This window comes from Mobula hypostoma, chromosome 4 (assembly GCF_963921235.1).
Source record: "Mobula hypostoma chromosome 4, sMobHyp1.1, whole genome shotgun sequence".
Classification (NCBI taxonomy): domain Eukaryota; kingdom Metazoa; phylum Chordata; class Chondrichthyes; order Myliobatiformes; family Myliobatidae; genus Mobula; species Mobula hypostoma.
In genome coordinates this window covers 130,930,947-130,955,169 of record NC_086100.1, presented here as the reverse complement: position 1 = coordinate 130,955,169, position 24,223 = coordinate 130,930,947, and the positions used below count along the sequence as shown (strand labels likewise).

The 24,223-nt window shown below is 38.2% G+C and overlaps 1 protein-coding gene across 1 annotated transcript in view; it reads right to left on the bottom strand.

Moving 5' to 3' along the window:
- Positions 1-24,223, bottom strand: part of afg2a (AFG2 AAA ATPase homolog A) — a 428,299-nt gene that overhangs the window by 314,668 nt on the left and 89,408 nt on the right. The window contains exons 13-14 of the mRNA XM_063046538.1: positions 20,406-20,485; positions 6,755-6,881 (exon numbers count right to left, since the gene is read on the bottom strand). Coding sequence (XP_062902608.1) covers positions 6,755-6,881; positions 20,406-20,485 — 207 coding nt within the window. The remainder of the gene's footprint in view (positions 1-6,754; positions 6,882-20,405; positions 20,486-24,223) is intronic.

Here is a 24,223-nt window from a genome sequence, read left to right as displayed (position 1 = left end):
GAACTATATAAATAGCATCCTTTTTGATTTTAGCTAATGCTAAAATACTTCATTGCTACTGAAATAGAGAAAGGAAATATTGAAATCACCAAAGACAGACAAAATCTATAAAGTGAGTAAAAATTAACATTTCAAGTCATTAATTGCTTATCAGAACCTCCAAAAGTTATTGTGGATAAGTTTTAAGATAGAGAGAAAGGAAGGAAAGAATGAGAGAGTAGAATGATAGGGTAAAATGCTTGAATTGATGAAGGTGTAATGGTGTAAAGCCAGTGGTGGTAATTAAGAAATATGATTTGAAATTTTGAAGTGAATGTAAAGCCTATAAGGCTGTAATGTGCCTAGTTAAGAGATGCAGAGCTGCTAATTCATATCTAAGTTGCAGTTTATTGGAAAAGTGCAGGAGGCTAAGGATAGACAATCCAATATGCAAAAATTCACGTGAAAGCCAATTAGAAACACTGAGTTATGGCCACAAAATGAACAAAAGCATTTCTCAAGTTTGTGTTTGGACTCTTTGACATAAAGACGACTAAATTATGAGCAGTAAAAGGGGTTTACTGAATAAGATATCTACTTTACCTGGAAAGAATTAATGTAGGAAGACAACAAGACAGGTGTTGCACCTTTTGATAGATAGGAAGGGGGGAGGAAGTGAAGATTGAGATACTTGAATGTTGAAAGGGAGCTATGTTTATTGGTATCATTGTGCTGGGGATGCCATATATTTGATCAGTATGGATGGAGGAGGAAGATAAGGGAGGTCAAATTTTGGTTATAAACTAATGTAACTTAGGTGTACTCGTCTGTGACTTTTAGCTTATCCCGTATTATCTTTCGTAGGATGTCTGGGGATACTATTTAATTCACTTCTCCCAAAGTCTGTTTGTTGTTGTTGCCTGATGGGATAGTTTGTGTATCTCAGAAACTGCTGATCTCCTGGGATTTTCAAGCACAACAGGCTCTAGAGTTTACAGAGAGTGGTGCGAAAAACAAAATACCCGTCTGTATATCTGGTGAGCAGCAGTTCTGTGGCTGAGACGCCTTGTTAATGAGAGAGATCAGAGGAGAATGGCCAGACTGGCTCACAGGAAGGTGACAACAACTCATGTGTTACAACAGAGGTGTGCAGAAGAAAATCTTGTAAATGCTCAACACATCAAACTTTGAAGTGGATAGACTACAGCAGAAGACCACAAGGGGTTCCATTCCTGTACTAATAAAGTGGCCACTGAGTACCTTGCTTAATCATTATCTTTAAAATTACTTTTATAACTATGCTTAAAACAAAATAATAATTTTCTGTTGATGTGCAAAGAGACACAAGCTTCAAAACAGATTTCCCTGTCAACAATTCTATTCTTGCTAAACTTGAGAAATGGCTATTTACATACTGCCTCTCAAATATCCAATAAAAAAAGTGACCCTGATGAATTAAAAAGTATCCCCGTACTACCCAAGAAAGATAACACAGAACAAGCTAAAAGACAGTAGTGCTGCCAATAAAGCGGCATCCAGTGCTGTCTGTGCTGAGTGCTCATATCTTCCCTGTTACCAACTGAGTTCCTCCTGCGTACTCCAGTTTCCTCCCATATCCCAGAACCAGCACAGGTTGGTTGATTAATGCACCCCACCTGTGTAGGTGAATGGTAAAATCTGGGAATAGCTATTAAGAATGTAGAGAAAATGAAGAAAAGGGTCTTGCTGTAGGATTGCATGGTGTGGAATTAATGGACTGAAAGTTTACTTCTGTGCTGTAAAACACCATGGCACTTGGCTAGTTTTAGTCCAAGCTACTCATCAAGTCTGTCTAACTGAGTCCCAATTCACTGGTTGCACTGATGTTTTAGCTTAATTCTCCTCCAAGCATCATGATTGAATCAACTTTCATATTCAAATAGTTCTTTATACAAAAGACATTTTTTTCTTATCAATGTTTTCAAAATTGAGTGTACAAATACCTCATCAAATTATCAGATCTCACTGGCATTTCATCCTTAATTTATATATAATCAAAGGAAACCACTGTTAATTCAATTTTCCTGTGTAATTTTCTTTTTAATCTGAGTAGAGAGCAAATCATTATACAACATCAAACCAATCTCTTTAACAGCATTTCTAGTCACCATATCCTCATATCCCCCTTTTGCTCAATGTGTATTTTGCTGGTTATACTTTTGGGAAGCAGCTTGTGGCTTTAATTTAAATGCAAGTTGCTGGACATACTCCCTGCAGAAAACTGCAGATTGATACTGGTGTTTCAGCTACTAGCTTTCCACACTGATTGTCCATGAAGCAAAAAACTCTCCATCAAATCATGACAGATCACTAGAAGCAAAGACATAAATCTTTATTTCTCAATTATATGCATTAATTGAAATTGTAACCATTTAGTTAGTGGTGTAACCTTGGGCTCTACATGGGAGTGCTGCTTGGAAAGAAAACCCCAGGGTGCTGACCTAAAATGTAATCTTGTATCTCACTCAGCAGTTGTTTAATACATCACATCCAATGTGTTTGACACTCAAATTGGACACAGCAGGGGGCAAAATAATCAGATTTTTCAGCTGTTCAAGTAACCTCCAGTGCTGAAAATAATTCGAATCCCTAGGGCTTATTCTGCTCTTAGTTCCCTAGACAAAGCCAACCTGCATTCTGTAGCAGAGATTAAGGTATTGCTCAATAGGCCGACATATTAATATGGGTCATGACATACTAATTCATCAGTACTCTGTGAGTGTTTAATATATTTTCTCATTTCAAATTACAAAGGTCACATAACAAAACCTGGTTTAATATGAAACTATGTGGGATTTGTACCTGGAAATCTGAAGCAGTTATTCAACCTGTTCACAATTCACTTCTTAATATCCCACACATAATGGGCATATAAGTTACATGAATCATTTTACATATGTAAAATGTAGCAATATTCAATACAATCAAATATTAACATTTCACAATTATTTTGTTCATCTTATCCAATCAGTAGCTTTGATCACAATGTTAACTGTTATGGATTAAGGAACGGGGGTGGTGAGAATATGAAATTCAGGTTTTCCCACAGATCTCAAAGATTTAATGCAGGGCCAGTTCTAACCTTTTCCAACAGCCTTTGCTAATCCTGCCAGGAAGCCAGCTGGGAAATGGAGGAGAGGAAGGAGGAAGTTGCAAAAGTCAAAGATTATATCAAGGAGGACAGGAAAGGGCAGTGAGTCAAACATGAATGCAAGTTTGGTGGGAGGGCCATAAGAATTTTGGTTTCCCCTGGTTAAGTAGTTCCTAATCAATCTGTCCCTTCAAGCATCCCTTCAGCTGCTGGGTTCAATGGCCTAGGAAACATAGCATGGAGGCATTAAAACTAAAACAAAACATTAAAACAGAGGAACTTAACCTCTTTCAAATATTTTAGTGAATGGCCTGTCCATCAGAATGAATAGGCTGCCCATCACCAACATGTCCATATTAAAACTATTTGTGAGTGAGTTATCCCTTTAATATTTTAGCCTCCCTTGAAAAGAACAGAAATGTCAGAATACATACATTGACCAAAAAAATTACAAATGACTGATTCTTAAATTTATTTTGTTTATCATTAACATCACATTTTCTGTGTTCTTCACCATTCTAATCTACCATTACAGTTCGATTTCAGCACCTAGACTGCTGTTGAACATTAATAAAGCCATTACTAAATTGTAAGAATTACAATTATAAAAATTATAAGAAAGATTACACAGTGATTGCAATATTAACATGTTGTCTTCTTGTAACAACATTTTTCTTCATTCAGTTCTTGAACCAACCGGCAAAACCCTAATCACTACAGTTCAGCAACATTATGAACACTTTGTACTAAAATAAACAGATGTTTTTGTTGTAATTGTGCTTCTTGGTTAAAATTGTGTATAATTTATGTTTAGTTTATGTTTTACTTGTGAATGCCACTTATATGATGCCATGGGCCTGTGAAGCTGATGCAAGTAAATATTTCATTGCACCTATGTGTACTTGTGCATTTGACAATAAACTTGACTTTGAAAAGAAAACAACTAATTTAATATTTCAGAATATGATATGCAATGATGATGTTCACAAGGCAGAAAATATTCTGCCAACTTTCCTCTCTAAACTCTAGTATTACAATAGGTGCTGGATTCTCCCAGTACAGTCGGCCCTCCTTACCCACAAGTTCCGCATGCACGAATTCAACCAACCGCGAATCGAGAAAACCCGGAAGTGCTCTTCCAGCACTTTTTGTTCGAACATGTACAGACTTTTTTTCTTGTCAATATTCCCTAAACAATGCAGTATAACAACTATTTTACATAGCATTTACATTGTATTAGGTATTATAAGCAATCTAGAGATGATTTAAAGTATACGGGAGGATGTGCATAGGTTATCGTGGATCAGGATCGAAAAAAAACGGAAGTTCTCATACTAAGTAAGTCAGAACAGGTACATCCGGTATTATTTAGCATCAGTTAGTCAAACGTTTGTCTTAGTATATAGTATATATTTTACCTTTCTATGCATATAAAACACTTAAGAAACGTATGTTTCAGCGTTGGACTCGGGAACGAAAATTCCCGAGTTCGATCCAGTGACAGATCGCTCCCGAGTGCGCTGTCCATCCCTGCCAGGTTGATGTGGAGGATCAAAAACCCAAGACCCCAAAACCCAATAATTAAACCACTGCGTTGCTTAGTAATAATTGTAGCTTTCATCGGGGCAGGGATTTTCTCACTTTATCCTTTAAAATTGTTCCGATCATTGACCGACTGTAGCCTAACGCTTTTCCAATGACCAATGGCGTTTCACATCTTTCTGATCGCTTTATTATTTCCACTTTATCTTAAATCACGATTGTGATTATTTTCATGAACAGAAACACTGCAGATTCAGAGCTCTGCCGCCGGGTCCTAATGTCCACCACACTGAGACAGGCTAAATAAGGACCGGGGTTCTGCTGGGTCCTAAGGTCCACCGCATTTAGACAGGCTGAATAAGGGACTTGAGCATCCACGTTTTTTTGTATCTGCGAGGGGTCCCGGAACCAATCCCTCGCGGATAAGGAGGGCCGATTGTACTACTGTAATAAGTTAATAGGATGTAGAGATCAGAGATTCAGAGGAACTGTTCTAGTAGAAGATTTGCAAAATGATGGTATGCCATTTCAACAACAAATCTAACAAGTTTTTTTTTGCTGTACATTCCAACATCTACAGCTTCATGTATCTCCAGAATGTCACTGTTTATAGTTAAGGAATTGAATATCCACCCGTAAATGTAAAGAGGCTATGCTCTACTAATACAGAGCACCGGTGAGACCACATCTGGAATACTCTATGTAGTGTTTGTCTACCTATTTAAAGAAAAATGGTAATGCATTGGAAGCAGTTACAAGACTTTTAACTGCTATAGCTGGTTGTTCCTTTAAAAAAAGGTTGTAGAGACTAAGTGATATCCTCCGCCAGTTAGGAGAGAAGGTATTTAAAAGGACAGTGACCACTTTATTAGGTACATCTGTAAACCTGATCATTAATGCAAATATCTAATCAGTCAATCATGTGGCAACAACTCAATGTATAGAACAATATATATATGCTTAAGAAATCCAGTTGTCAGACTAAACATCAGAACGGGGAAAAATATGATCTAAGTGATTTTGACCATGGAATAATTATCGGTGCTAGATGGGGTGGTTTGAGTATCGCAGAAACTGCTGATCTCCTGGGATTTTCACACACAATATTCTCTAGAGCTTACAGAGACTGGTGCGAAAAACAAAACAAAAACTTCGGGTGAGCCACAGTTCTGTGGGCAAAAATGCCTTGTCAATCAGAGGGGTCAGAGGAGAACTACCAAAATGATTCAAGCTGACAGGAAGGCGACAGTAACTTGAATAACTACACATTAAAACAGGGGTGTGCATAACAGCATCTCTGAATGAACCTTGAAGTGGATGGGCTACAGCTGCAGAAGACTACAAACATACATTCATTGAGTGTATATCCTACAGTCTTGACAGACTGGACATGGAGACATTGCTTTCTCTTGACGAACAATCCAGAACAAGGTGTCAGGAGATGACGGATTTTTTTTCTCGAGGTATTTTTTCCTCCCTCATAAGAATTTGAATCTTTGGAGTTTTCTTGCTTGACACCGGCCCCTAGGCCTGAGTCGACATAGTAGTAGCAGTGCTTAAAGGGCTTTGGAAGCAGGTGCTTGAATATCTTTAAGGCAAATATTAGAACAATATTTGCAAAGCAAGAGGATGAAAAATTACAAAATATAGATAGAAGTTCAGAGTTGAAGTTGTAATCAGCTGTTTCCTGCTCGCAATTCATATGATAATTATAGATTAAACTAAGGATTAGTATAAATAAATTCTAAAATGTTTCAATTATGCCTGGCCATTAAACGTGATACCCAACGGTATTACCTTTGGCAAGTATGCAAACAATGGAGGCTGACTTGTATTCAGTATTTAAGTTGCATCAGGGAAAGAAGCAATTCAAAAATGCCTCAGAACAGTAATAATGGCATTTAGCAAATCCTCTGAAATAGGAGCTTCTGTATTTTCCCTACAGTAACTGCAGTAAAGTGCAGAGATGCCAATAATGACAGAAACATTGGTTAACGTACATGGTGTCATCTTTCCAGTGCATTATATGCATTAAATATCTGTACAGCACAAAACTTTGAATTAATCACAAATGCAAACATCCAGAAAGTCTGTAGATCTTACCTTGTCTATCATATCAGGCCTATTAGTTGCTGCTAATATTGTCACGTTATGTAGCTGTTCAATACCATCCATTTCGGTAAGCAATTGTGCAAGTACTCTGTCGCTCACATTCCCAGCACCAGCAGAGCTAAAACAAAGTATACAGTCCATAAGTATTTTTCATAACAACAGAAAAGATGCTCACGAAATGCATTACATTTAGAAAAAAAAGGTTTTAAAATAGAAGTCTTAATCTTATTGTTAAACAATACAATAACACTGTTTTTGAAAAAATCCAGATGAGTTTCTGACAGGTCCAATGTAAGAAATTTTTCTTTTAAAACCAGCAATGATGTAAATAAAGCAATGCTCCAATCTCTGTGATTTGTCCATATCTATTATCTCCTTTAGACCTACAGTATAACTCTGAGCTTCTCCAGCTCTGGTCTCTCACACATCCCCAGTTTCTGTTACTCCACCACTGAAGACCTTTTCCCATTTCTCCCATTCTGACAGTTTTGTTTTCCTATCATGCTAATACAATTTTGTTTTTTGGAACTAGCTTTATAATAGAAAAGGGCCAGATAATTTTTGTTTTTATTTCAAATATACAGCATCTGTAATAATTTAATTTTAGTAAGTGCAAAAAGAGACATTATTAAAAGAAATATTTGAACAAATGATTATTTATTTCAAATTAGATAGTGATCACTAGTGAACAAACAAGGAATAGAACAAAAAGCGCTATAAGATTTTGTTAAACTAGGTGAAGGGAGCTTTAGAATTGCAAAATAATCCCAAAAAGGAATAAGCAGAATTCAGTTTTGAAAATAATGAAACAACACTGAGAATATCAGTATGCAGGTGTCCCCCACTTTTCAAACGCTCGCTTTATGAAACCTCACTATTACGAAAGACCTACATTAGTACCGTTTTCGCTTTCAGAAGGTGTTTTCACTGTTACAAAAAAAAAGCAGCGTGCGATAAAAGGCAGCGCGCGCCCCGAGCAGACGCTGTCCCCCGAATTTGGAACTGCATTCTGGCTGGCATTGTTTAAACACGTGCCTGTTTAGCAGCCGTTAGCAAGATGAGTTCTATGGTATCGGAAAAGCCTAAAAGAGCTCATAAGGGTGTTACGCTTAGTATAAAACTAGACATAATTAAGCGTTTCGATCGTGGTGTACGAAGCAAGGACAAGGTGAGTTTGGCTTGTGGAAGCTGACGAACATGATGTTGAAGAGGTTTTGGCATCCCATGACCAAGATCTGATAGATGAAGAACTCATGCAATTGGAAGAAAAAAGGATAACAATCGAAACCGAATGCAGTAGCGAACTGAACGTGAAGCAACTGCGTGAGATTTTCGCTGCAATGATAAAGTACGACTTTAATTTTGAAAGGGTACGTAGGTTTAGGGGATATTTGCAAGATGGTTTGAGTCCTTACAAAGAACTGTGTGATAGAAAAATGCGCGAGGCTCAGCAGTCAAGCAAGCCTTCCACATCAGCCACAGCAGACGACGAACCTCGACCTTCAACATCGAGGCAAGCAGAGATAGAAGATGACCTGCCTGCCCTAATGGAAACAGATGATGACGAGATGACACCCCAGTGTCCCACCACCCCAACCCCCGGGCCACAGACAGATACCGATTCGCGGAGAATGTAGTGGTAGCCGGGAGGCCACAGCACATCTTTAAGAAAAAAGCCAAAATAAACATGCTAATTAATTAGGTGCCACCCGACACACAATTGTCGGCCCAGATCAGAGATGATGCAATCGGAAATCGGCACTGATCTGGGCCAACAATTATGTGCCGGGCGGCACCTAATTAATTAGCATGTTTGTTTCGGCTTTTTTCTTAAATATGTGCTGTATGCCTCCCGGCTACCGCTGTACCCCTGCATGCTTCGCAGATCGGTATCAGTTGGTGGCCCGGAGGGTGGGGGCCACTGCACCAACCCAACCTGCGACGACTCAGCCTAACACACCATTATCAGTGTGCTTGACGCTGTCCCGATTCCAGTAAGCGATACTACACTGTACATACATTATTTCTACTTTATATAGGCTGTGTATTTTTACATGTTATTTGGTATGATTTGGCAGCTTCATAGCTTAAAGGTTACTGGAGAGTGCTTGCACCGTGTTTTTGCCAACAGCACTTGCGTGAGATTTTCGCTACGGAGAACAGTGCAGTAATGATTGTGGAAAAGTATTTCTACTTTATATAGGCTGTGTATTTATCATATCATTCCTGCTTTTACTATACTTTACTGTTGTTTTAGGTTTTATGTGTTATTTGGCATGATTTGGTAGGATATTTTTGGGTCTGCGAACGCTCACAAAATTTTCCCATATAAATAAATGGTAATTGCTTCTTTGCTTTATGACATTTTGGCTTACGAACTGTTTCATAGGAACGCTCTACCTTCGGATGGCGGGGGAAACCTGTACCAATTAAGCTAAAAGCTCCACATAATGCAAGAAAGCATATTCTGATTTTAATGGCAATACTAACTCATTTGTTTCACCATGAGAGATACTGTCTTTGTGTACTCCGATCTTTCCCGACTTCCTCTGCTCTAAAAAGCAACGTTTTTTCTCTGTCTCGGTTCTGCTGAGGCATCTCAGACGTAAAACAATAACTCTATTTCGCTTTCCTCCAATACTGCCTGCCCTGCTAAATGTTTTCAGCATTTTCTGTTTTCATTTCAGTAATCATAAAGGGCCTGATAGCCACAAGCTTGTTGAATATTTGCCAATGCTACGGCCTTTCGGACTGGGGATGTATTGTTGGAGAATAAGAGGTAGGGGAATAAGAGGTAGGGAAATAAAGGAGTGATTTCTTCACTCAGATAGTAGTGAAATTCTCTATCCCATAATGCTTTCACTCATTGTGTTTATTCAAGCTATGACTGATAAATATATGGAATCAAGGGATATGGGGATGGTTCTGGAAAATATTAGAGGTAAAAGGTTTCCCATGATCTTAAATGGCATCCCATAAATGGCAGAACGACTTCTAGGAGCCCTATTCTTACGTCTGATTTACTATGCTACTGTATATATATTTAATACATTCATGTAAATTCTCCTCTGTTAGAGTTATACAGCATAGAAACAAGACCTTCAGCCCAAACGGCCTATGCAACCAAGATGCCCTCTCCAAGCGAGTCTAATTTGAAAACATTTGTCTCATAATATTCTAAACCCTTTCCAATCCGTGTACTGTATCCGTCCAAGTGTATTTTAAAAGCTGCAACTGTCCCTGCCTCGACTACTTCCTCTGACAGCTAATTCCATATAGATACAATCTTTGTGCAAAAGTGTTGCTCCTCAAGTTCCTCTTGATTCTTTCTCCCTATCTCCTTAAACCTATGCCCTCAAGTTCGTGATTCCCCAACTCGGAAGAAAAAGGCAGAGTGGAATGACCCTATGTCTCCCATGATTTTACACACTTCTATAAGACCTCTAAGTCTTTGACATTCCAAGGAATAAAGTCCAAGGCTGTCCAACTTCTTCTTGTAACTCAGTCCTTCAAGTCTTAGTAGCATCCTCCTAAATCTTTTCTGCACTCTTTTCAGTTTAATAACATCTTTCCCATAGCAGGGCAACTAACACTGAACACAGTACTGTATAACTACACCATGACTTCCCAAAGGTGCCCTAACTTATGATGGCCAGTGTGTGAAAACCCTTCATCACCACTCTGTCTACCTGTGACTCCACTTTCAGTGAACCATGCACTTACAGTCCCAAGTCCATCTGCTCTACATTTCCCAGGCTGAAAGTCACTGTTAAAGTCCAAGCTTGGTTTGACTTTCCAAAATCTAACACCTCACCCTTATCCAAATTAAACTCCATTTGCCATTCCTTAGCCCACTTATTCAGCTGAGCAAAATTCCTCTGTAATTTTTATAACCTTTGTCATTGTCCACTATGCCACCTATTTTTGTGTCATCTGCTAACTTACTAACCATGCCTTGTATATTTTTATCCAAATCATTGATATTGATGACAAACAACAATGAGATCAGCACTGACTCCTCAAGGACACCAGTAGTCACAGGCCTCCAAGTACAACCATCCACCATCACCTTCTGCTTTCTACCATCAAGCCAATTGTGTATCCAATTAGCCAGCTTTCTCTGGATTCCCTGCATTCTCTCTTATTTTACTCATGCTGTAATTTCTATATGACTAACTAAAAGCTGCCCATTTATAGCCTCTATTTCAATACCTATTTAATCAGCTGATCCCTTTAATTATGCATTAAACAATGATGCCCAAATTCACACTGAACAAAGTGTTTTTTCAAGTCTGTGTTGGTACATTAAAAATTCTGTAATGAAATCAATTACTAACACTCAATTTAAGACCCACCCCCATTTTCTTCATCATTAGTGTCAAAAAAAATCTTGCTATTGTATGATTTTAAGACATCAAGAAACGAGGCCAGTTATTTGAACTTGAACTGTTAAATCCATAGTTAAATGCATAGTGGAAAATTAGGAATTTCAGAATTTTCAATGCTGATGGAAGACCAATATATGTCAAAGACACAACGGTATGTAATTTGGAGCAAACTTGTAGCTGGTAGCTTTGCCACAAACCCCATGGGTTTTAATCTTTCAAATCTCTTACTAGCTCTTCCTTCAGTTAGTCCTGACGAAGGGTCCCGGCCTGAAACGTCGACTGTACCTCTTCCTAGAGATGCTGCCTGGCCTGCTGCGTTCACCACCAACTTTGATGTGTGTTGCTTGAATTTCCAGCATCTGCAGAATTCCTCCTGTTTGCCCATGGGTTTTATGCTCCTTTTGGTACCAAATGCATTACCAAGCAGTATCCATGCACATTTGTCAAATTACTGTTTCATGGATTAGAAACAGTGAATTAGCAGGAGTGGCAATCACCAGCATGCTCCACTGTCAATGATGTTGGATCCTCAATTTTCATTACCGAAACATTCATCCATCCAACTATGGGAGAAGCATTCCATCCAATTCCTAACTTAAGTATTGCGAATAGGGTTGTATTTGGAAGGCCTTCTCCTTATAGCTGCATTGTTAATCTGGTGCTGATTCTTGACTGTGAAACACTGCCCACAGTCAAGTTCTCTGCATATCTTTGCTTAACTCTACCAAGTCTTTCCCACCAATATTAGTATCTTCTCAAAAAGCTAGAATCCCAAACCATACTTCTGATCTTGGTTCAGTAACTACCAATAATTTCCCAAATCACAGTGGCAAAGTTTGCAGGACCTCCATATCAGCTTTGGTTCCAGAAACATAGGAAGGGATTATTGCCTTCCGTAGCCCCAATTCAAAGTGTGGGTGCTATTCAAATGTATTGCTATCCAAGAAAGATTTCTTCAGGCTGCTACAAATTTAAACTTACGAAAGAAACCAACTTCGACATTAAAAACTCTCTGAAATGGCCTTGTGGGTCATCAAGTTTCATTAATTGGCACAATAAAAATAAAACCAGTAGTAATCTGGGTACTCATATATGACAAAAACATATTGAGGCCAGTCCATCACGCATAACAGCTGCAGAAAACTCTGGAATTGCAGCACTTGTATTTTTAAGAGCACGTTTAGCCCCTTGAGAGGAAATTTCAAGTCCAGTCCCAGTGAAGAGGATGACAAATTTTTATGTAAGGGTTCCATGTGCCATTAATCTGGGTAGGCTCAATCTAAGGGGGAATGGATTAAAAAAAAGTAACATAAATAAACCATAAAGATATCAAGTTTGAGAACTGGTACTGAAATAAATCAATAGCTTCTAAGCCCTACTGCCAAGTTTAAAATTCTGTCCACTACCAAAATCAAACATAATTCAAAAGCCTGTGTGTGAAAGAACTGAGTGATCTTAAATTATATGTTTAAAAACCAATGGGAAATTTTTGCTAGTACCAGAAATATAAACTATATATGTATATATATATAGTTTAAACTACGTGATTTCATGAAAAATCTGAAATGCTTTCTGTCACTTTGCAAAACAAAGGCAAAAAATATATTTTTTACCACATGCAATACATATAATCTTTTTTACAAAGGGAGAGAGAATAGTAAATATGTCCAATTTGTTTTAGTGCAGTGAAAAGATAATGTGCAAACTATGATTAGCCTATTATTAAAGGATTGAGCGAGCAAAGTCTGATGCAGAACTTTCTGAAAGACCTCATTCTTCTACAATATAGAACAAGGCAGCACAGCAATCTAGAGTAGAGGTTCCTGAAATGCTGAGAGTTCTTCCAGCAGACTTGCACATACAGCCTAGAGACATGTTGCTCACTTAGGCTGGAAGGTATTATTGAGTCTGACATTTCTGTCAAGGTTGCACAGCAGAAAACTGTCAGCAAGGCACTCCTGCCAACTCAATCTTTTCAATTCTGCTGCCATAATCATAATTAACTGTCATGCTGCTTTATTTCCTCCATTCGCTGACTCCAGTGAAATATGCCTTGGCAGTTTTAGGCTTCCTATGGTGCTCAGTCCTCCTTCGTTAGTAGCAGGAAATGGTATACATCTTTCTTAAGCACTAAAACTCTCAAATCAACAGTCAATGATAAATAACGGCACTATTTTGTTCAATCCAAATGACTGACCAAAAGCCATCCTGGAAAGAATAAATAAGAATATCACTTTGTGATATAAGCGTGAAAAGTTCTATGAAAGAAACAGGTGTTTATCAAGATGAAAGGTCACTGAATTAGAGTAAAACAAGGAAATGCATATTATAATCAAATTAACTGCATTGATATTAATATTATTAGAGAGAGATTTGAATCCAATGTGGTTAAAATTATTTTATGCTGGGGGTTTGAAATGCATTCAGTTTTATGATTGGGTAATGACAACAAAAACTTGAGATGGCTTAGATTCTCTAGTCAGTGGGAAAAGGACATTACCTGCACCTGACATTGAATAAAATAGTTCAGTGACTAATTGGTCTGTGAGTCCACGGACTTTACCTTTTGCAGCAATGGTTGCTGCACAGCATTAGTTCAAAAAATCCCAGGCACCTAGCCACAGAGATATCAGTAGGCTGACTGTATAGGCAGTTGTATTAATGAATTTCTAAGACAAGTCAAGTAGTAAAGTCCAATATTTCTGACTAATAAATTAAACATATCACAGAATACATGTAGTAAAAAGCACATTTTAAAAGCATTTAAGTTTTTAAAACTCCATGGTAGTTTGAGGTATATACAGTTGGTCAGAAGTTTACAAACACCTTAGCCAAATACATTTAAACTCAGTTTTTCACAATTCCTGACATTTAATCTAGAAAACATACCCTGTCTTAGGTCAGTTAGGATCACTACTTTATTTTAAGAATGTGAAATGTCAGAATAATAGTAAAGAGAATGATTTATTTCAGCATTTATTTCTTTCATCACTTTCCCAGTGAGTCAGAATTTACATACACGTTGTTAGTATTTGGTAGCATTGCCTTTAAATTGTTTAACTTGGGTCAAATGTTTTGGGTAGCCTTCCACGAGCTTATCACAGTAAGCTGCTGGAATTGTGTTCCATTCCTTCAGACAGAACTGGTGTAACTGAGTCAGGTTTGTAGGCCTCCTTGCTCGCACACACTTTTTCAGTTCTGCCCACAAATTTTCTATCAGTTTGAGGTCAGGGCTTTGTGATGGCCACTCCAAAACCTTGACTTTGTTGTCCTTAAGCAATTTGGTCACAACTTTGGAGGTATGCTTGGGGTCATTGTCCATCTGGAAGACCCATTTGTGACCAAGCTTTAACTTCCTGGCTGATGTCTTGAGATGTTGCTTCAATATATACATATAATTTTCCTTCCTCATGATGCCATCTATTTTGTGAAGTGCACCAGTCCCTCCTGCAGCAAAGCACCCCCACAACATGATGCTGCCACCCCCATGCTTCACGGTTGGGATGGTGTTCTTCGGCTTGCAAGCCTCACCTTTTTCCCTCCGAACATAACGATGGTCATTATGGCCAAACAGATCAATTTTTGTTTCATCAGAGCAGAGGACGTTTCTCCAGAAAGTAAGATCTTTGTCCCCATGTGCACTTGCAAACTGTAGTCTGGCTTTTTTATGGCGGTTTTGGAGCAGTGGCTTCTTCTTTGCTGAGCAGCCTTTCAGGTGATGTCGATATAGGACTCGTTTTATTGTGGATATAGATATTTGTCTACCTGTTTCCTCCAACATCTTCACAAGGTCCTTTGCTGTTGTTCTGGGATTGATTTGCACTTCTCGCGTCAAAGTACGTTCATCTCTAGGAGACAGAATGTGTCTCTTTCTTTTTCAATCTTTTTATTAATTTCAACATCATAAACATTACAGAAAATATATACCGAGCAATTGGGATTACATTATCGATAATTAGTTTATACAAGTATAAACTCAATTGACACATAATTAATAAGCCTCCCAAAATCTCACAAAGTACAAATACAGGAAAAATATAGTGAAAATATAAAAATATCATGAAAAAAGAAAAATATATATATATATATACCCCGAAAGAAAAAGAACTCTAAACCAACTAAAAGAAAACTACACTAAAGAAAAAAAAAGAAAAAGGATGGGCTATTATGATACCTGAGATAAAACCATTAGCGTCATTAACTCCGCTCCTCTCCCTGAATATTGAAGTAACAAACTAGAATTGGAAAGGGTCAAATTACATCATATGAAGTATTGAATAAAAGGTCTCCAAATCTCTTCAAATTTAATAGAAGAGTCATAAATGACGCTCCTAATGTTTTCTAAATTTAAACAAGACATAGTTTGAGAAAACCATTGAAATGTAGTAGGAGGATTAATCTCTTTCCAATTCAATAATATGGATCTTCTAGCTATTAGTGTAACAAAAGCAATCATCCGACAAGCTGAGGAGGTCAGATGGCGATGTTCCATCATTGGTAAGCCAAAGATTGCAGTAATAGGATGAGGTTGTAGATCAATATTCAAAACAATTCAAATAATATCAAAAATGTCATCCCAATATTTCTTCAGAAAAGGGCAAGACCAAAACATATGAGTTAATGAAGCAATCTCAGAATGACATCAATCACATACAGGGTTTATATGAGAGTCATAACGAACTAATTTATCCTTAGACATACGAGCCCTGTATACAACTTTAAACGGTATCAACGCATGTTTAGCGCATATAGAGGAAGAATTAACTAATTGAAAAATTTTTTGCCATTTCTCTGTAGGTAAAGTAAGCTTAAGTTCCCTTTCCCAGTCGATCTTAATTGTATTCGATATATCTGGATTTATTTTCACAATCATATTATAAATAATTGCTATTGAACCTTTCTGAAAAGGATTTAAATCTAGAATTTTTTCCATTATACCTGTTGAATATGAAATCGGAAAGGTAATAAGAACAGTATTTAAAACGTTTCTAATCTGTAAATATCTAAAGAAATGGGGTCTAGGTAAATTATACTTATTAGATAATTGTTCAAAAGACACGAAACAATTATCCAAAAATAAATCAGAAAATCATATTATACCTTTTGTTTTCCAGACTAGATAGGCTTGGTCCAAAAAAGAGGATTGAAAAAGAAAATTGGATAGAATAGGGTTTGCTAAAATAAACTGATTCAATCCAAAAAATTTTCGAAACTGAAACCATATTCGAAGAGTATATTTAACTATTGGGTTATCCATTTGTTTATCCAATTTAGAAAAATCAAAAGGGAGCAGGGTCCCTAAAATAGAGCCCAATGAAAACCCTGAAATAGATTTACATTCAAGATTAACCCATTGTGGACTTGAAACTGTGTCCAAATTCCATGTCCAGAATTTTAAATAATGAATATTAATTGCCCAGTAATAAAATCTAAAGTTCAGCAATGCTACACCGCCCTCCTTTTCGGGCTTCTGTAAGTATCTTTTACCTAGTCTAGGATTTTTATTCTGCCATATGTATGAAGAAGTTTTTGAATCAACATTATCAAAAAAGGATTTCGGGATAAAAATTGGCAATGCTTGAAATAAATATAGAAACTCAGGTAAAATAATCATCTTGACAGCGTTGATCCGACCAATCCAAGACAAAAACATTGCTGACCATTTAGTAAGCAAACATTTAATCTGATCCAATAAAGGTAAAAGTTAGCCTTTAATAAATCCTTATGCTTCTTGGTGATTTTTACTCCTAAGTAATCAGTAACTAATCTAAATGGTAAGCATTTATAATTTGGAACCCCCCTGCATATTTAATGGAAAAAGTTCACTCTTATTAAGATTCAGTTTGTAGCCAGAAAATTTACTAAACTTAGTCAACAAAGATAAAATTGCAGGAATGGATTTCTCTGGGTCAGAAATACATAATAATAAATCATCTGCGTATAATGATAACTTATGTAACTCATTCCCATGAATAATACCAAAAATATTTGGTGAATCTCGGATAGCAATTGCTAAAGGTTCTAAAGCGATGTCAAATAATAAAGGACTTAAAGGACAACCCTGTCTAGTACCACGAAATAATCAAAAAAAAGATCTTTGATTATTAGTAAAAACTGAAGCTAGGAGTATAATATACCAATTTAATCCAAAATATAAATATCGGACTGAAATTAAACTTCTCAAGCGTACTGAATAAATATGGCCATTCAACTCTGTCAAAGGCTTTCCCAGCATCTAATGAAATGACATGAATGTATCTCCTTCCTGAGCGGTATGAGGGCTGTGTGGTCCCATGGTGTTTATACTTGCATACTATTGTTTGTACAGATGAACGCGGTACCTTCAGGCGTTCGGAAATTGCTCCCAAGGATGAACCAGACTTGACATCATTTTCTGACTTCAATCCGTTAGAAAATTTGTGGGCAGAACTGAAGAAGCGTGTGCGAGCAAGGAGGCCTACAAACCTGACTCAGTTACATCAGTTCTGTCTGGAGGAATGGCACAAAATTCCAGCAACTTACTGTGAGAAGCTTGTGGAAGGCTACCCAAAACGTTTGACCCAAGTTAAACAATTTAAAGGCAATGCTACCAAATACTAACAAAGTGTATGTAAACTTCTGACCCACTGGGAAAGTGATGAAAGAAATAAAAGCTGAAATAAATCATTCTCTCTACTATTATTCTGACATTTTACATTCTTAAAATAAAGTAGTGATCCTAACTGACCTAAGACAGGGAATGTTTTCTAGGATTAAATGTCAGGAATTGTGAAACACTAAGTTTAAATGTATTTGGCTAAGGTGTATTAAACTTCTGACTTCAACAGTATCTATGGGAATTTTATCCAGGGCTGAATTTGTTTATTGGGTCTAGAGAAGCAACATCTACAGCTTAATAAACCACTTAAAGCTCACTTACATTTCATGCAAAAAAATACAATAATTTCAGAGTTTTATGGGAAGCATTGTTTACTGATCATAGAATCACAGAAATCTACAATATATTACAGGCCCTTCAGCCCACAACATTGTGCTGGACATGTAACCTACTCTAGAAACTGCCTAGAATTTCCCTACCACATAGCCCTCTAGTTTTCTAAGCTCTATTTACCTATCTAAGAGTCTCTTAAAAGACCCTATTATATCTGCCTCCACCACCATCGCTGGCAGTGCATTCCACGCACCCACCACTTCCCGTGTGAAAAACTTACCCTTGACATCCTGTCTGTACCTACTTCCAAGCACCTTAAAACTATGCCTCCTCATGTTAGCCATTTCAGCCCCGGGAAAAAGCCTCTGGCTATCCACATGATCAGCGCCTCTCATCATCTTATACACAATTCCCAATGATATCAAAAATTCATTAATTTCTGGAGACTATACTACAGAAAAATGAAAACCAATGCACTCTGCAGGGATATATAGAATCTGTATCAGGTTTTCGGTGCCTAACTGAATGTGTATTCTTCAGAAGATGATGACAGCCTCAATGTATAATAATGCTATTACAGTTACAGAACCAAGGCCATTAAATCTAGTGAGCAAACAAAGGAAAAACAGAATGCAATTGGTTTATTTCAATAGGTTTCATTACTGATTACTTTCACTGATGGGGTCGTATGTAACTGATAATTTATAAAGGATTGCTCCAAAAACTACATTGAAGACCTTTTCTACTGGTCATAACACCAGCATATTCCTGGGATTTCAAAGGAAAATGAACTCTGAAACTTAAAAAGCTACTCACAGAATTGGTTGACATAGATAGCCTTTCATAAAATCTAGCACAGGAATACAATCTGCAATCTGTGCAATTAACAAACATAACCAGTGAAATACCAACTACTAAAAACCATAAATAAAACACACACTACTGGGAATGAACAGCATATCAACTATTAGCTGATTAGTTTTTGAGTATGACATCTCTCCAGAATGCTGATTGAAATATTAACCTGTATTTTTCTTCTAGGTGCAGATAGATCATACATGCATTTTCACAAATTTTTTTTTATGGCAGAGATTTCAATTTGCCTTTTCTTAGATGGATGCAGGAGATCCTAAGGTACTACTCACAGAACAATTGTAGTTCAAAATGAATCATGCCACTAACTTGAGAATTCCCAGCCGTTAACAAGAAACAATGAACTTTCCCAAGTCACTGCAAATTCAATTATTTCCTGTGCCAAATTTGGTGTCAAAAATATTGAGAGATAAGAATGGAAATAACCACAGAATATCACCACAATCTATTGAATTATCCTCTGACTCCAGATCTTCTTCCCCACATAGTGGGTGAAACAGACATGGTAATCATATAAGGACAACCTAATTAGACGTACACAAAGACACAGGATTAGTGGATTTATCCTGAATGTCTGAAGAAAATCAGGGCAGGTTAACATATCTGGCTTCCCAAGATTTTCGCAGCTTCTACCACAGAAAAACAGCGCCAAGACAGTGGAATTCACTATTGCGCCCAGAAGGCTGTAATACCCTTGCCCAGAAGAGAAGGTACGGTTCCTTGAGCCCTTAGGATAATCCTGAATTGCCAATTACTTGCCAGCTCAATTCTCCATCTGAATTTCACACTTCTCCCTGTCTGCCGAACCATTTAAAATCTGCTCAATGTGAGCTAATCACTAGCTTCATCAACTTTTTTTTGCTGATACCACTACCACTTACATCCACCTTTCTTGGTCTCTTGGTCTCTAGTTTATTACAGATAAGCCCTTTTTCATCATCTTAAATCTTGTTTTACTGTATATGTAGCAACTACAAACATTCCATCTTGTGATAAGGTTGGACTAGCATGGACTTGAGATGGACCTGTGCAGTTCCTCACCCCTTATACTGTATGCACAAAAGGCAGTGACTGATGCAAACAAAAAGTCAAATATAAAAGTAAAGCAATAAAAATGCAAAATGCCAAATGTTTCAAGTAATTAAATGAAAGAAATACATGATTTCCCATTGCATCACTGGTGACAGACACAACCAAAGCACTTGTCTGACCATTTCAGGGAATTCTGACTTTCACATGCCCCTCCAGATCCAAACAATAGCTCTTGACAAAAATGTTTCTCTCTGATCCTTCCCCAAAAATTAAAAACAATTCATTCATTACGGTGCTAATAAAACTTAAGATTTCCAGATGGCTAGATGTTGAAGAATTGATGTTACAATATTATAATTAAACAAACATTAAATGTGGGGGTGTTCTCAGAAATAGATAAAACAATTGCAGTACTCACCTTCCCCTTTCAACAGCCAGTGCATCTATTTCATCAAAGAAAAGGATAGAAGGTGCTACAGCCCTGGCCTTCCTGAAGATCTACATAAATAAAGGAGATCAAGGAATGAAGGTTGATTGCCCAAATATAAAAAAAACTGTTTGAAATAGTGATTTTACCCTATTGCATATTTGCAAAACTGTACCGTAACCTTTCTAAATGACTTCCCAGTGACGTTGCCCCTCCAATCTGAAATTTATCAGGTCAGAATAGTTAACAATCCTCTACTCTGTCTCTCTACAACTATTTTCTCCAGAAGTAGGGGTTCCCAAACACTTTTATGCCATGGACCCCTACAATCAACCAAGGGGTGCATGGTTCCCAGGTTGGAAAACCCTGTCCTAAAGAAAGCACTTCAGTTTGTGTACATCTGCACAAATGACACATCAACTGACAACTCATTCACTAACACATTTCAGAAATGAACATACGCTTAGTTACTGACCGACTCTCACACACAAACGTAACTCCAGCAGTGATGTGCCAGTAAGAAAGAGAAATTGAGAACAGAGGTGGCAGGGCACAGGTGAGGGAAAAGCAGTGGGGTGCAGAATAAAAGAGCAGAAATGAGGACGATAAGAAAGCAGTTGAAAGGATGGGTAATATTGAATAGAAGAACTAGGAATATGGAGAAAAGTTCTCCAAGCATAAAGTTCTGTTTAAGATGGCGCTGGTGGAGCACAGCGAAGACCTGCCAGCAACAAACTAAACTACTGATCACTTTATTAATCATATTTTTTGCAGTAAACAATCACTGCAACCAATAGTTGTAACTTCCCTTTTGTAGTAGAGCTTCTAAACCACCTGCACAACAGGGCATTTTTTGTGGTGTGCAGTCTCGAAGATGCAGGACGATTGCAGTGTGGCATGTACAGGCTGAATCAAGGTGACAGGGCCCAGGCCCAAGAGCGAGGAATGAGCCAATGTTTGACCATTGCTGGAGTGGCTTGGAGCTGATTCGAATCAGCAGGTCCGACCTGATATCAAGGCAGTGAGGCTCGGGCAAAGAATAAGGAAAAAGCCGATGTTTGACTGACTTAAGTGCCATTCCAGATGGAAAGATCAGGTAAGAGATGAATCAAGGAGGCGGGACCCAGACCCAAGGGCATATTGGAGCGGTAAGGCCTGAATCAGAGAGCAAGAAATGACCCACTGTTTGGCTGATTTAAGCGCTGGGCCAGACTGTAATGGTCAGGGTGTCAGGGTCAGCGACAAGGGTCGGGCTGGTGTTCAGTTCGCTGCCCGGTGAGGTTTACTCATCTCTGCACTGAACTGAGGCCGTGGCCTGCAAATAACGGGCTCCTGGATCAGCTGTGACTGGCTTCGTGGCTGTGGACTTACTGCTGTGAAGTTTAGCTCTAAAAGCTGTTTGCTTACTTTTATTTGCATTATTTGCCTTTTTTCTGCACATTGGGTGTTTGCTGGTCTTCTTTTTTAGTGAGTTCTATTGAGTTTCTTTGTTTTGTGGCTACCTGTAAGGAGACGAATCTCAGGGTTATATATAGTATACATATAGTACCTTGATAATAAATGACTTTGGAATATCATGTTAATCGTGCAGCTTATAGATGTTCTATGGATTAACCATGGCGAGCATTCTGACTGATTATATCACAGCCCAATTTGGAGCCACCATTGCAGGATTGCATGAGGTTGCAGACGATTACAGACGCAGCTAGTTCCATCATTGCCCAACCCTGCCCACCATCGAGGATATCTTCAAGAGGCAGTGCCTCACGAAGGCAACAAACATCACGATCCGGGACATGCCCTCTTTTCAATACTACAATCAGGGAGAGATACAGGAGCCTGAAAACTGGCATTCGGTGGTTTAGGAACAACTTCTTCCTCTCTGCCATCTGATTTCTGAACGATCCATGAACTCGAGAACACTGCTTTGCTAATACCTTTTTGTGCATGATATATTTATTGTTATAATTGATAGATTGTTGTCTTTGCACTGTACTGCTGCCTCAAAACATAAAATGTCAGTAATAATCAATCTCGTTCTGATTCTGAAAGACTTTTCAGTCACTACTCCCAACACTAAGCACTCAAAAATAAATTTGCTGCAGTGTGATTTCAGAGATTATTATTATAGCTGGAGAGATGGTAATGGATCAATTCCCCTCCAGCACTGTACACAATTTAATCTCAGAGGGGGTGGAGGCCTCCAGTGCACCCCTTTGTTCTTGAACCCTATGTGCTCCAGGCTGGGGTCAAAGTAAATGGCAGAGGAAATGAATTTGGACTTCAACAATAATTTCCCATGTACGATTGGTACAACATTAGGCAGATCAAAAAAAAACTTGGATGTCTGGGCTAATGTTCATAGAGGTTAAATGACAAAATCTTAAGAGTAATTCCTTTACAAGATTGAGAGGGGCTTTGGGATTCCTTTGAGGAAGTGAGCACGGTGGAAGTTCCTTTCCCTTTCCTTTTGCCCTCATGGCATTTTGAACTTACAAAAGCCATTCGAAGTTAAATAATGTGGCAACTACAGCTATTGACTTACAAAAAGTGAATTTTCAAACAGCAAGCACAGGGATATAATCAAGATCAGGTTTAATATCACTGGCATATGTTGTGAAATTTGCTGTTTTTGGACAGCAGCACTTTGCAATACATAACAATAAAAATTATATATACAATAAGTATATATATAAAAAAAGAAAATAAAATTAATTAAGTAGTGCAAAAAGAGTGGAAAAAGTACTGATGTAGTGTTGATTCAGAATTCCAATGGCTAAAGGGGAAAAAGCTTTTACTGAAACGTTGAGTATGTGCCTGCAGGATCCTGTACTTCCTCTGTGATGGTAGCAATGAGAAGAAGGTATGTCATGAGTGATGGGGGTCTTTAATGACCAATGCTGCCTTTTTGAGACATCGCTTTTTGAAAGTGTCCTTGATGCTGGGGAGGCCAGTGCCCATGATGGAGCTGGAAGACTTTGTAACTTACTGCAGCTGTTTCCAAGCCTGTGCAGAGGCCCTTCCAGACCAGACAGTGATGCAGCCAGTTAGAATGCTCTACAAAGAACATCTGTAGAAATTTGTGTGCGTCTTTGCTGACGTACCAAGTCCCCTCGAATCCTAATGAAATATCACTGCTGTCGTGCCTTCTTTGTAATTCCATCAATATGTTGGGCCCAGGATGATCCTCAGAGATGCTTACACCCAAGAACCTGAAACTGCTCACCTTTTCCAATTGTGACCTCTCGATGAGGACTGACTGGTATGCGTTCCCTCAACTTCCCCTTTTCTGAAGTCCACTATCAATTCCTTCGTCTTACTAACGTTGAGTGCAAGGTTGTTTCACCACTACTCAAGCAGCTGATCTATCTCACTCCTGTGCACCTCCAGTCACCATCTGAAATCTGCCAACAATAGTTGTATTATCAGCAAGTTTATAGATGCCGTTAGAGCTGTGTCTAGCCACACAATCATGAGTGTAGGGAGAGTAGAACAGTGAGCTAAGCATGCATCCTTGAGGTGCACAAGTATTGATTGTCTGCGAGGAGGAGATGTTATTTCTGGTCCACACAGACTATTCTCCCAAGGAGGAAGTCAATGATCCAGTTGGAGAGGGAGGTACAGAAGCCCAAGTCTTGGAGCTTGTTGATTAGAACTGAGGGTATGATTGTGCAGGATCCTTGGTAGGCAGGAGTTGATTCTACTCATGAGCAACCTCTCAAAGCACTTCATCACAGTAGATGTGAATGCCACTGGGCGACAGTCATTGAGGCAGCTCACCCTGCTCTTCTTAGGTACTGGTATGATTA